This window comes from Pelophylax lessonae, assembly GCF_965119305.1.
Source record: "Pelophylax lessonae genome assembly, chromosome: 4".
Taxonomy (NCBI): Eukaryota; Metazoa; Chordata; class Amphibia; order Anura; family Ranidae; genus Pelophylax; species Pelophylax lessonae.
This window is the reverse complement of record NC_138771.1, coordinates 155,773,701-155,787,306: the sequence shown is the minus strand read 5'-3', so window position 1 is coordinate 155,787,306 and position 13,606 is coordinate 155,773,701. Positions and strand designations below refer to the sequence as shown.

Sequence of the window (13,606 nt, the reverse complement as noted above, 5' to 3'; positions counted from 1 at the left end):
ATTTTGGTCCCCCCCCCTAATTTCTTTGTGTTTTCTAAGTCTCCCTGTTGCTAGTTGGCGCACTGCAAATTAGATTTTATTTAGGGCTTTTTTCTTTTAAGTGCGGTATTGTGTAACTCCCAGGTTATAATTCTCCCATGTAAGGTCCATCCCATCTCAACTGTGCTGCTCCTGCACTTCTATTGGCCTCAATTGCATCTCTCTAGCAAATGTCATGGCCTTCCAGAAACCTTTTTATTGTAAGGTTAAGATGCTGATTGAATTAGGATGTCAAAAAGGCAATGTAAGCCGTTGGAGCTGTAGGTGGTACACCAAGAAGGCATTGAAATTTTTAATCTGTTTATTTGAAAGCCTGTGAAAAACGAGTTTGTGTTTTTCCACTTTCAAATAGACTGTTTTTGTGTTGCTCAGTATACATAATCCAATCCGATTTAATCTCAAATGATAATACAGTATAGATAATTGAATGTCCAACATAACAAAATGGCAGAAAAAAAAAATAGTTTCTTGGTTTTATTGTCACCACTTAAACATGGTGAAGTTAGAAGCTGGTTGGTTATTCTGGCCATAGACAGAATCTCTGCCAGTTCAGCAGGAACCAGCTGAGATTCAAACCATGTATGGGCTGGCTGAATGTACCCACGTTGATCGATCAACTTTGGTACAATCAGCATGTTGGATTTTTACATGCGATTATTGCAAGTTGCTGTTCTAGCCGCTAGCACTAATCACGGTTTTCTCCCAGCAAGGAGGGGCTAGGGAAGCCATCCCCGTCAGGAGAAGACAAATAGCTTGGCAGGAGGGATTCCCCTGTCACGGTCTGTGCTGATGGGGGAATCAAGCAAAAGTCGCCCTGTTTATTGCCGGCTTTACTATGCAGAGCTGCGCCAGTTTTAGTAAATATCCCTATTCTTTGTTTGATCATTTTAATACATATGTTTAACACTATATCTTAATTTACAGACAGGACAAAATGACACCTTATTATACAGTGATGTAAGGTAAGAAGTGTGTATGTGTATCTTATTTTGCATAAAACATTTTATTGCACTTGTGTGTGTATAAAAATAAAGGCTCCCTTCATTGGACCCACACTTTGTATTTACGCCAAAGTGATTTCTAAACCAGGCTTCTCTCCACAATCCCCTCGATTTCACATTTTAGGAAACCCCGCCTTTCTCCCTGGCTGCGACAGAGGCTCTTTCCGGGTTTTGTTAAAGGGTTTTTAATTTTTTTTTTCAGGTGTCTCACTTCTTTACTGCTAAAGCGTGGCCTACTCTACTCCTATTGACTGATCCTCGGGGACCCTATGCCCTTTCCCGTTGGCAATCGCTCCAACTAGGACACTTCCTGCAGGGGTTGGGCCCTCCAGCCCCCTTCTGCAGACGGCTGACCCCCTTGGAGTAACTATTCTCAGGGGCTGATCCCCCTCCCGCATGCCCTCTCTGGGATGTACTCCCACCTTATTGCGCCATCGGAAGACTTTGTCCTTCCAGGCCTCCTGAAATGGGAAAGTGTGCTCGGCAGATCCTTCTCCACTGTTCAGAGACCAGATATTTCGCATTTGGCCCTCAAATCCTCTATCCGCACCCGTGTTCAGGAAATGAATTACAAGCTGCTCACACACTGGTAGTATACCCCTGTGAAACTACAGAAAATTTTCCCGGATACCACAGATGCTGGAGGTGCCTGAGAGAACCAGGTGCCATCCTCAACATTTTTTGGAGATGCCCCAAATTCTGGCCCTAGTGACAGGAAGTCAGGAGTATGACCCAAAAAACTACAGACTACCAGATCCCAGATGACCCGGCCTTTTTTCTTTTTACACTGTTCACAAATCCCCCCCATTAAACGTTATAAAAAAATCTGTCATACACCACTTACTTAATGCTGCCAAGGCCTGCATCAGTCTCCGGTGGAAGAAATCTGCACCCCCCTCAGTTGCCATGTGGCTGAACAAAGTAAGAACCCTTAATGCGTTCAAGGACCTTGTGTTGTCCTCACAGGACAGGAGGGAACAATATACTAAAACCTGGGAGTGTTCGAACATGTTTATTTTTTCAGATTAGGGCATGGCCTTACAAGGTGATCTCCCTAGCAGTTGATAGATGTGAACCCCTCTTGGGATGTGAGAAGAGAGGTGAGGAGATAAAATTGACGCGCTGGATCTGTGAAAGCTCCTTTGGCTCCTCTTTACCTGATCTGCCTCCTGTTTCTCCTTTCCCTACTTTCCTGGTCCTTCTTCCTCTAATCTGACTCCCCCCACCCCCGTCCCGTCCCATCCTATCCCTCCTGAACAGGTGGACACATACCTGCCTTTCCCTCCCACACCCTCCCCCTTTAAGCAAAAACCCATTGTTTTCATATTTGTATGCGATGGTTGGAACGAGACAGACAACTCGTTATCCTAACATAGCTTTCTACAAAGCTGTGTTTGTTATGACTGCGGTCTTTTATTGCATTGCATCTTGAGCCACCGTTTTGGCTCCTTTGTATGTCATTTATATACCTTTTTGTCTATTTTTTTTTTAATTCTTTATTTAGACAGACTACTGTATAACTTGATTCAAAATAGTTGGTCTGTATACTGAAGTGATATACAGTTGTGGAACAGGCATACACAAGATCTTCATTTAAACAGTGACCACTAATATAGGTGTTCTATTTTAACTAAAAAAGAAAAAAAAAAATTGACGGTGTATTCATTCCCATAATCTAATTTATGGAAAATGTTAAACTATGGGAGTCAAATGTCCCACCCATGTAAGGATATGGTGCATGTACAATCCCCAAATACAAAGGAACCCTGAGAGCACCTGTGCAAAAGCAACACCAAAATGAACACCTAGATGGATAATTTATACGCATCACATTGTTGTCTGTTTGAATGTTATATGCTGCAGTTCTGTATTTTAATGCGACTTATCACGGCATGTACCTAATCTTTCCACTGCATGTTACTGTACCATGTTTCTTTTGCATTCATTAAAAAACGTTTAAAAAGAGATTTATCACATGCATTATATTTCAAATCATCATATATTGCATAGTACTATATAGTATCCCATACAGAATATTCTACGGACGAATTCATAGTGTCTCATTTTCTAATCTTTTTGATTCTTATTGATCCAGCTATTGTGGTCAAACTATATAAACTGCTTTATAGGCTGCCATCTCACATTTTTAAGATGTCTATCTTAAAGTATATTATCCAAAAGCAAAGAAATTGATGTAGGAAGGATCAAAGTTAATCCGATTCAATGTAGTATTCCTATATGTCTACTTACAGGTATCCCTTTCTAGCCATCCCAACTCTTAATGGTTCTCTGGGAAGCCTCATTTTAGTGCAAACCTTTTTAATGCAAAAAAAAAATAAAATATAAAAGATATTATGCCCAGTAAATAGATGCCAAACATGTGATGCTTTAAAATTGCACACGCCCGTGCAACAGCGACAAACGTCATAAATTTTACTATCCATAGGCGACGCTTTAAAACCTTTAGGTTACCACTTTAGGTTTACACAGGTGGTCTGCTGCTAGAATTTACTGCCCTTGATCTTAAGTTCACTGTGATACCTGACATACGTGGGATTATCAGTTTGCATGCTTGTGGGACCGATGCATGTGTTCACATTTGCGTGGGGGGACAGGGTGCTTTAAAAAAATAATTTAATTATTTTTTTTTTGTTTAATCCCCTTATTGCTGTCACAAGGAATTTAGACATCCCTTGTGACAGTAATAGGCAGTGACAGGTACTCTTCTTTTTCGTTCATGAACGAACTAGTGGGTTATATTGCCTCCTCCAGGAGTAGGACTAGGCAGAACAAAAAGCACCTGGCTATGCCCATGGGCCGCCATCAGCTGGTATATAACCCCCCTCTCTGCTCTAGGTAATCAATCTGTCTAATCAGGAGTAAGGGCTTAGGCTCCCGGCTGGGATCTCTGGTCCTTGCAATTTTCTCCTTCCTTACATCTTTCTTTTGGTTTTTCTCTGGGAGATCTACAATCAACTGACGGGCTGGATAATCTAGATCCAGTGGTCCCCCCAGCCCAGCCAGCGAGCACGTGCAGACCGCAGCTACACGCTGGGTCAGCCGTGACATAACCTCACGGTCAGAGGTTGGCCCGTGTTTTAAACCACTCGCAGGGTCGCATACGACCGGGCTTGGGTCTGAATCGCAGCGGTCAGTTGGCCGACAGCTCCCCTATTTCGGTGGCGAGGAGTTCTATTTGGAGCGTTACCCGCACCATGGAAGGGTAAGCACAGTCGCCTCTCCCCCCTTTTTTGGCGGTTTTGGTTGGGGTTGACGCGGGTAACCTCCAGGGACGGTCGAACCTGCCTGCCGGTTCCCTCTTCCCATTCTTAAATCCCTCACTGAGCTGGGATTCCCCCCCCCCACTCCCATTCCGTGTCTGGACCTAGAGTCTGGCGGGGGTCCCAGGGCAGAGAATGCAGCAGAGACCCCTGGGGTATCCCCACTCTGTAAGGGTACTGGGATAGTGTGTCCTGCCCTGGTAGGTTGGAGGGGTACCAGTGTAGGAGACCCCTAGGTGCATGCCCTGCTGTTTGCAGTGTGGGTATAGTGCAGGGGGGGTCCCAGTGCAGAGACCGGTGCAGTCTCCCCTAAACGTGTGTCCCACCTTCAGTGGTCCCCTGGAGAAGGTGCAGGAAAGATCCTGGCAGCATGCTTCAGTGTTTGCAGCTGATGGTGGCCATTTTCCATTAGTCTGGCTGGTCTCCGGTGGGTGGACATGTTTGTGTAGCCGGATGTTTCGGGGCCATTTTCCCTTGGCTTGGGAGATGCTGGAGACAACTGAAGCCTTGTGGGGATGCTGAAGCGCCTCCTCTTCCTCCTTAGTTTCCTCTTCCTTTGCCCGGGACATATGAACAGGGATAGCGTCCATGATGCTGCTGGGTTCCAATTCTCAACGCTCCTCCGGTCGGTAAGGTGAGTCTTTGGGCGTCCCTGCTATCTGTCTCCCTCTGCTGATAGGTACCCCGAGCTTTGAGGGGATTCTTTAGTGGTCCCAAAAGATCGTTTTTACACTGCAAGGTCTTCCTTACCTCGAGGTCGCATCTCCCCCACTGACCCCCTCTTGGAGGGGGCAGGTCCCTTGGAAACCCCAGCTTCCCATGGTTGCCCTGAGGGTGGTCCTGCAGTCCTTAGTGTCCCAGGTGGAAGTGGCTTGTGGGCAAAGGCCCAGGAGGAAACGCCCCTTGCTTTCCCCCTTCTCAGTCTCTCATCTAAATTCTGAGCCGGATGCAGACGTGGCCCGTCAAGGGAGATTTAATATCACACCCGAAAAGCCGCTGGTAGACGCAGTTATTACTGCAGTGCATGAGACTTTAAAGATGGAGGATGCTGCTGATGTAGCCACAGACATGGCTGTATCGTTTGGTACACATTAGTCGCATGGTACTCCAAAGATGATTCCTTAGTGTGGTTATTTTGACAGGTTTTCCTGTTAGGAATGGGTAACAACCAAAATTACCCTTTGTGGTCCCCAAACGTTTTTCTGTATGGTACCCTTTTTATGAGTCACTTTTAAGAAAGTGGTCTAGTCCACCAGTGGTGGACCCTCCTGTTTCCAGGTTGAATAAAGCAACTATGATCCCAGTAGTACAAGAAAGCGGAGGCTGTAGCACACAGCATGTTTACTATGGCTGGTTCGGCATTGGGGTCAGTCTTTGCCTCAGCCCTGGTGTCTGACACTAACTCGATGGGTCAAGCTTTTGCGCCAGGGCCTGGGGGGCTGAGCAGGACCACCCCGCTGCTTGTGTTGATTTAGCAGTCCAATTGGTCCATGGGCTTCAGTTTGTGATGCAGCTTTGGATACAGCTTCTTTGCTGTGCAAACTTTGTTTCAGCAGTGGTGATTAGGTGCGTGCTGTGGCTTAAGAATTGAGCCGCAGACCAAGCTCTCATTGATCTGCCCTTTCAAGGCGATCGCTTGTTTGGGGCTACCTTGGATGATGACATTGGCCTGCCTCGCCGCACTGGGGCCCTTCTTCTTCTCAGTCCATAGACCATTATTTTGTGCTTGAGATGGAGAATAAGGTAAATGGATCTTTTAAATCTTCCCTAAGCAACCCTGGTCTGGTAAGCCTAGAGCTAGCTTCCCCGGACCAGCACACAAGACTCCTTCTTCAGCATGAAGGTATGCCCTCACTCATTATTGGGGTGGGGGGACATCTTCGCTGGTTTCTGGCCCTGTGGACTTATTTTGGGGAGCGTCAAGGAGATCCTAAAAATGTTTATTTCTCTTAAGTCCTCGACAGTCGCCGCCATCTTCATATTCGTCACAATGGGGTATTAGACTTTGCTCCGAAGGAGTAGCTAGGCAACAGAATGTTAATATAAAAGCTTTTAACATATCCCACCCCCAGGGGGTGGTCCCCTCAGTCAATACCCTCCTACTTCCTGTATCCATACTTCAGTTTCAATGTCTAGCTTGTCAGGAGTAGCTGGATGTCTCTGTGCTGGGGCATTTTGTCTCAGCCTTTCTTTTCTCTTTTGATTTTCTTTGAGTTTTTTCTCTTGCTTTACTTAGCTGTTACTTTTGTCCGCATTAGTTCTTCTGATGAAGAGGATTCGTGCGGGCTGGGTCTCGGGCTGATTCCCCTGGTCGCAGGTTGTGAGTCAGTGGCTTCCCAGCCTGCCTTCGAGCGTTCAGTCAGGTACCGCTCCTGACATTTTGAACGACCCATCCCTGTTCGGTGCAGGGATGCTATGGTGAGGTGGCTACCTCACTGGACGCTGTGCGGTTTCTTAACCCCAGTTCTTCTGCGTCCTGGCTGCGACTCTCCCTGTCACGTGTGCAGTGGCTTGTTCGCCTGTACGGGTTCCCCACGCCATTTATGAGGTAAGTGTATCTGTGTGGGGACCTGTCTGTGTGGGGGGTGTCAGTCTGGGACTGTGTAACCCTGCCTCTGGTCACACTGTTGGTCTCCCTGTCTGCTGGCTGCATTCTGTGGGCTGAAAGGAGGGGGGTTATGCTGCACTGTCATGTGTCAGTTCGTGTGATTTTACTGTGTGCCAGACTGTGTGCGGAGGGACATGATTGTATCATGTTTGTGCACTTTGCGGCGTCCGCTGAGGTGGTCCGCCATTATTTTACATTGCCTTGCATTACTGCATGGAGGAGCGGTGTTTCGGCGCCAAATGCCGCCATTTTGGCGGCGATCGCTCCGGCCGCATGGTTAAGCTGTGGGCGGCCATTTTCTTGTAGCCTTCCATAGGCTTTCATAGAGCGCCCTGCATGTCAGCACTTCCTTTCTCCGGAGCGCACCGATCGAGGCAGAAGCAGCAGCGGTCTCTCCAGGTTTTTACCTCCCTATCCCTGTGTCCTTGCCTGAGTTGTACTTTCTCCCTGTAGGGGTCGACTTGTGTGGTGTGTGTGTGCGGTGGGCTGCGCTCGCCGCGCTTTTTAAAGGGGCAGTTAACCCTTTATTTTTCCACATACTTTGGGGCATGGATTCTCAGGAAAGCAAATTCCCTGCCACATTGGTGGGAAGCCAGGGGACTGCTGTTTCCTCCCAAGGGGGGGATTTGGCTGCGGTTGTGGCTAACCTTGCTGCTCAGGTGCAAATGCTGGTGGCTGCTCAATCCACTAAAAGGCCCAGAGTTTCAATTTCCTCTGATTCAGAGGGTGATGGTGATGGGGCTGCTGTGGCGGAGGTCTCCTTGTCGGGGTCCCGTTCCTCCCTGGATCTTGTAGGGTCCGAGGTGGAGGCTGAGGTTGAAGGGGTTGATAATTCTTCCCCGGGCTCGTCTGAAGAGCTTGCACTCATGGACGAATTGGTTGCTTCTATCAAGCAAACGCTGCGATTGCAGGATGAGCCATGTCCCCCTGCTGCCTTGGCGGCTTATGGGACGAAGAGAAGACGCAAAACTTCACAGGTTTTTCCCTGCACTGATGATTTTCAGCGCGCTGTTAAGGAACAATGGAGTAATATACGCAAGCCTTTTGCTGTACCAAGTAGGTTCAAATTGCGTTATCCTTTCACGCCCGCTACTGACGAGCGTTGGTGTGTACCGCCTCCTGTGGATCACGCGATAGCGGTTTTGAATAAATCCACTGCGATTCCTGCTGAGGATACCCCGGTGTTCCGGGATGCCACGGACAAGAGGCTGGAGTCTCTTGCTCGTCATACCTACTCTATTATGAGTTCTATGCTGAAAGCTCTGTTTGCTTCACTTATGGCAGCCCAGGCTGTCGCGAGTTGGACGCAGGTGATTAGACGCGTTTTGGTGGCTGATTCTGCCCCTCAGGCGACATTGGATATGGTGGATCAAATCCATCAGGGTGTCATGTATTTGTGTGATGCGGACTTGGATATGGTTCCGTTGGCAGCACGTGTACACGGTGTGGCGGTGTTGTCTCGCCGCTTGGTTTGGTTGAAGTGCTGGTCGGTGGACCAATCTTCGCGCAAGACCTTAGCCAATCTGCCCTATGAAGGTTCCCGCCTTTTTGGCGAATCCTTGGATACACTGATAAAGGGGGGTAAGAGCACGCTCTTGCCCCAATCCCACAAGGCTAAGGCGGCTCCTGGTAAGAAGCATGCTTCCTTTCGACCCTCTCAGGGGTCCTTTCGTGCCTTTCGGTCGCACTATAAGGGCAAGCCATTCAAAGGTCAGGGCTCCCAAAAGAAGCCGTGGACAGGAAAGCAGAAATCCGGCCAGTCCGGATCCGCTGCCCACAACAGTGCGGCCTGAAGGGGCGCCCTCACCCGGTTCTGGGGTGGGGGGACGCTTGCTCGATTTTCCGCTTCCATGGCTGGCCCGTGTTCGGGACAGGTGGGTTCAGGAAATCGTTCGATCTGGCTACAAGATCGAGTTTCTCTCTCGGCCGGAGAGCAGATTCTTTCCCTCAAATCTTCAACTGTCTCCGGAGAGTTTGCGGGATCTGCACCTAGCAGTGCGGGACCTGAGGGCTCAGGGAGTGGTGGTTCCGGTTCCTCATCGGGACAGATTTCGGGGGTTCTATTCCAATCTGTTCACCGTGCCCAGGAAGGAGGGCAAGGTTCATCCGATTCTGGACTTGAAGGCTCTGAACCGCTTTGTGCGGTGGTGGCTGCCCTGGTTCCGGGAGAATTCATGGCCTCCATCCATTTGAAGGATGCGTACCTTCACATCCCCATTTTCGAGGGTCACCAGAGGTACCTTCGATTCGCCATTGCGGAGGATCACTACCAGTTCGTGGCGTTACCTTTTGGTCTCGCTTCGGCTCCGCGGGTGTTTACCAAGGTGCTTGCACCGGTTCTGGCCTTATTGAGAGCCCAGGGCATCTCTGTCCTGGGGTATCTGGACGATATTCTGGTTCGGTCCGCGACCAGCCAGGGTCTGGAGAAGGACCTGTCCGTCACGCTGCAAACTCTACAGGAGTTTGGTTGGACAATAAATTTTCCGAAATCGACGCTGGGTCCGTCTGTTCGACTTCCCTACCTGGGAATGATCCTGGACTCAGTCCAGGCGAAGGTCTTCTTGCCGGACGACAAGCTCGGGACTCCTCAGGAGGAAGTCGGGTCCCTCAGGGACGTTCCGTGCTCATCACTCCGGACGTGCATGAGATGTCTGGGGTTGATGGTCTCGGCTTTCGAGGCGATTCCATTCGCCCAGTTTCACACGCGGGGTCTCCAAGCGGAGATCCTGTCTAGGTGGGACGGGCGACCTCAATCTCTGGATCTTCAGATTTCATTGAGCCATCGCACCAGAAAGGATCTTCTGTGGTGGCTCCAGTCCCCGACTGTGTCGGGGGGCAAGTCTTTTCGTCCTCTTTCTTGGACGGTGATCACCACGGATGCCAGCCTGTCGGGCTGGGGTGGTGTTCTGGTCGTTCTGTCCGCCCAGGGGACTTGGTCGGAGGAGAAATCCTCCCTTCCGATCAACATTCTGGAATTGCGGGCGATAAATCTCTGCCTTCAACGTTGGACGGACAGACTACAGGGCTGTCCGGTTCGGGTGCAGACGGACAATGCCACGGCGGTGGCTTACATCAACCACCAAGGGGGCACCAGGAGTGCCCGTGCGGCTCGGGAAGTAGCCGACATTCTGTCTTGGGCCGAGACTCACGTCCCGGCGATATCGACAGTTCACATTCCTGGGGTGGAGAACTGGCAGGCGGATTATCTGAGCCGCCAGACCCTGGACCAGGGGGAATGGTCTCTCCACCCGGATGTCTTTCAGAAGTTGTGCGCGAAGTGGGGTCTTCCAGATGTGGACCTGTTCGCGTCTCGTCTGAACAACAAGGTGAAAAGGTTCGTGGCAAGGTCTCGCGATCCTCGGGCAGACGCGTCAGACGCGTTGGTAGCTCCGTGGCATCAGTACCGACTGATGTATGCGTTTCCACCGATTCAATTGCTGTCCAGGTTCCTTCGCAGGTTGCACTCGGAACGCAGCACGGTGATTCTAGTGGCGCCGGACTGGCCTCGCCGGTCCTGGTACGCGGACCTCGTGAATCTGGCGGTCGACGCCCCGTGGCGTCTGCCTCTTCGAGACTATCTCCTGTCTCAAGGGCCGATATTCCATCCTGCTTTACAGTCGCTGGCTTTGACGGCCTGGCTGTTGAGACCGAGGTCCTGAAGGATAGGGGTCTCTCCCCGGAGGTCATTCACACTTTGATCAACGCGAGGAAATCTTCCTCGGGGAAGGTCTATTACCGTACTTGGAAGGCCTATTTTGCCTGGTGTGAGTCCAGGGGGTTTTCACCTCGCACATACTCGGTGTCTAGGGTGTTGTCCTTCCTTCAAACGGGTGTCGACCAGCGTTTGGCGCTGGCTACGGTCAAGGGTCAGGTGTCTGCGCTGGCCGTTCTTTTTCAACGTCCTGTGGCGTCTAACTCCTTGGTTAGTACTTTTATTCAAGGGGTGCGACATCTGGTCCCTCCTAGGAGGGAACCTCTGCCTCCTTGGGACTTGAATCTTGTTCTGTCCGTGCTACAACATGCTCCCTTTGAACAGATCAGGAAGATCTCATTGTCCATGTTGTCCAAAAAAGTCGCCTTTTTGGTGGCGATCACTTCGGCTCGCAGGGTTTCGGAGCTGGCAGCTTTGTCCTGCAAGTCTCCGTATCTGGTCATCCATCTAGATAAGGTGGTCTTGAGACCTAACCCTTTTCTTCCGAAAAGAGTTTCGGATTTTCACCTCAATGAGGATATTGTCCTGACTTCGCTCTGCGCGAAGCCCAAACATCCGAAGGAGGTGGAGCTGCATTCCTTGGATGTTGTTCGGGCGATTAGGGTTTACCTGAAATCGACTGAATCTTTCCGCAAGTCGGATTCCTTGTTTGTCCTTCCTGAGGGACCTCGGAAGGGCATGGCGGCGTCGGCTTCTACCATCGCCAAATGGATCAGACAGACTGTTGAACAGGCCTATGCTTTGAAGGGGAAAGTTCCCCCTGTGCCTGTGAAGGCGCACTCTACCAGATCTCTGAGTACGTCTTGGGCCTGTCGTCATGGGGCTTCTGTGGCCCAGGTGTGTAAGGCGGCGACTTGGTCGAACGTGCACACCTTCACAAAATTCTACAGAGTGGATGTTCAGGCATCGGCAGATGCTTCCTTTGGCCGCAAGGTTCTTAGTGCGGCGGTTCCTTAGAGCCTCTTGTATTGGGCTCCTTGGCTGTTTGGGATATATGTTTTTATCCCTAAGTTATTTGTTTTCCTGGGTTATTGCTTCTGTTGAGCAAGTTTTTCTCATGTTGCCCAGCTGGTTTCCTTCCTTTGGTAAGGTTCCTTTCTTTGATGTGGAGACTGCGTTGCCTTAGGCGCGGCTGGGTTTCCCACCCCTCATGTTTGCACTGCTTTGGGACGTCCCCATTGTGACGAATATGAAGATGGCGGCGACTGTCGGAGGACGTAAGAGAAAACGGAATTTTTGTAAAATCTTACCTGTAAAATTCCTTTCTCTGAGTCCTCCGACAGTCGCCGCCCCCCGCCCCTCTTTTGGGGTTGGTTGTATACTCTACTGCTATTCCACTGAAACTGAAGTATGGATACAGGAAGTAGGAGGGTATTGACTGAGGGGACCACCCCCTGGGGGTGGGATATGTTAAAAGCTTTTATATTAACATATTCTGTTGCCTAGCTACTCCTTCGGAGCAAAGTCTAATACCCCATTGTGACGAATATGAAGATGGCGACTGTCGGAGGACTCAGAGAAAGGAATTTTACAGGTAAGATTTTACAAAAATTCAGTTTTTGGGGTACCAAGAAAGGGGGACAAAGCTTGTCCTTTGCAGGAATTAAATCCACACAAGAGTCGGGACCTAAAAAACATGAAAAGGTTCAGGTGATGTCTAAACTACCTAAGGTCCCCCCCATCCCTGTTCAGGTAATTGATTTACCTAGGTCTGATTGTATTTCTGACCAGGGTGGTCCTTCCTCTGCACAAACTATGGGGCCACAGGCCATTAGTCACTGGCTGCTGTCAGATGGTTCTCTCTCCCATTTTGCATACAGGTTCTAAGTCTGGTGGTATCCACCTTCAAGACATTTTGTTTGCAGTTTTTTGCATGCAGATCCTTTAGCAGGTTCAGCTCCACAGGAGGATACCAAAGTTCATGACGAGGTCACGGGGTCCTCTGACAGAGGCCGCAGGCGTCAAGGGCCACGGTAAGGCCAGTATCCTCCTCGGCTAAGGCTTCTTCCGCAGTTCAAAAGTGAGGATCTTCCAATCATCCTGGTGGCTGTAAACGTCCCTTAGGGGCTTCCTCTCAGAGAAGACCGGTTGTCTCAAGGGCTGATCTACCATCTTGCTTTAGTCGCTGGTTTTAATGGCTTAGCTATTGAAAGTCAGGTACTGAGGGATAGAGGTCTGTCTGGATCAGTGTTCCACACTATGGCGAAGGCGAGGAAGTACTCTTCCGGCAAGATATACCATCGTACGTGGAAAGCGTACATTTCTTGGTGTGAGTCGATTTGGTGCTCATCCTCGACCATTTTCTGTGGCCCGGATCTCCTTTCTTCAACAGGGCGTTGATCAGAAGTTGGCCTTGAGTACCATAAAGGGCCAAGTGTTTTCCTTGGCAATCTTCTTCTTTCAGTGACCCCTAGCCACGCACTCTTTAGTTCGTACCTTCATTCAGGGGGTTCGACATGTGGCTCCACCTGTACGGTCTTGCCGCCATGGGATTTAAATGTAGTACTTTCAGTTCTCAAGAAACCTCAATTTGGGATTATTTTGGACATTCCCTTGCCTACATTATCCCAGGTGACATTCTTGGTGGCTATTACCCTGGCTCGCAGGGTATTGGAATTGGCGGAATTATCCTGTTGCAGTCCCTATTTAGTGGTCCATAGGGATAAAGTGGTGATTGGTCCCTGTTCATCATTCCTGCCCAAAGCTGTCTGACTTCCATTTGATCGAGGAAGTTGTGTTGCCTTCCTTGTGTCCCAAGCTGGCTCATCCCAAGGAATTTGCTTTGCATACCTTTTTGATGTGGTTTGTGCGATTTGGGTGTATCTGGCAGCTGCGAAATCCTTTCGGAAATCCGACTCGCTTTTTGTGGTTATGGACGGACCAAGATAATGGCTGGCCGCTTCTTCGGCTACCATCTCCAGATGGATCAGACAGATGGGGACTCAGAAATACACAATGGTAACAG

General features: G+C 49.6%; 1 protein-coding gene across 1 annotated transcript in view; it reads left to right on the top strand.

The window, feature by feature from the left end:
* Window positions 1–13,606, top strand: part of LOC309552398 (uncharacterized protein) — a 198,812-nt gene that overhangs the window by 104,936 nt on the left and 80,270 nt on the right. The window contains exon 14 of the mRNA XM_082253341.1: window positions 964–1,001. Coding sequence (XP_082109467.1) covers window positions 964–1,001 — 38 coding nt within the window. The remainder of the gene's footprint in view (window positions 1–963; window positions 1,002–13,606) is intronic.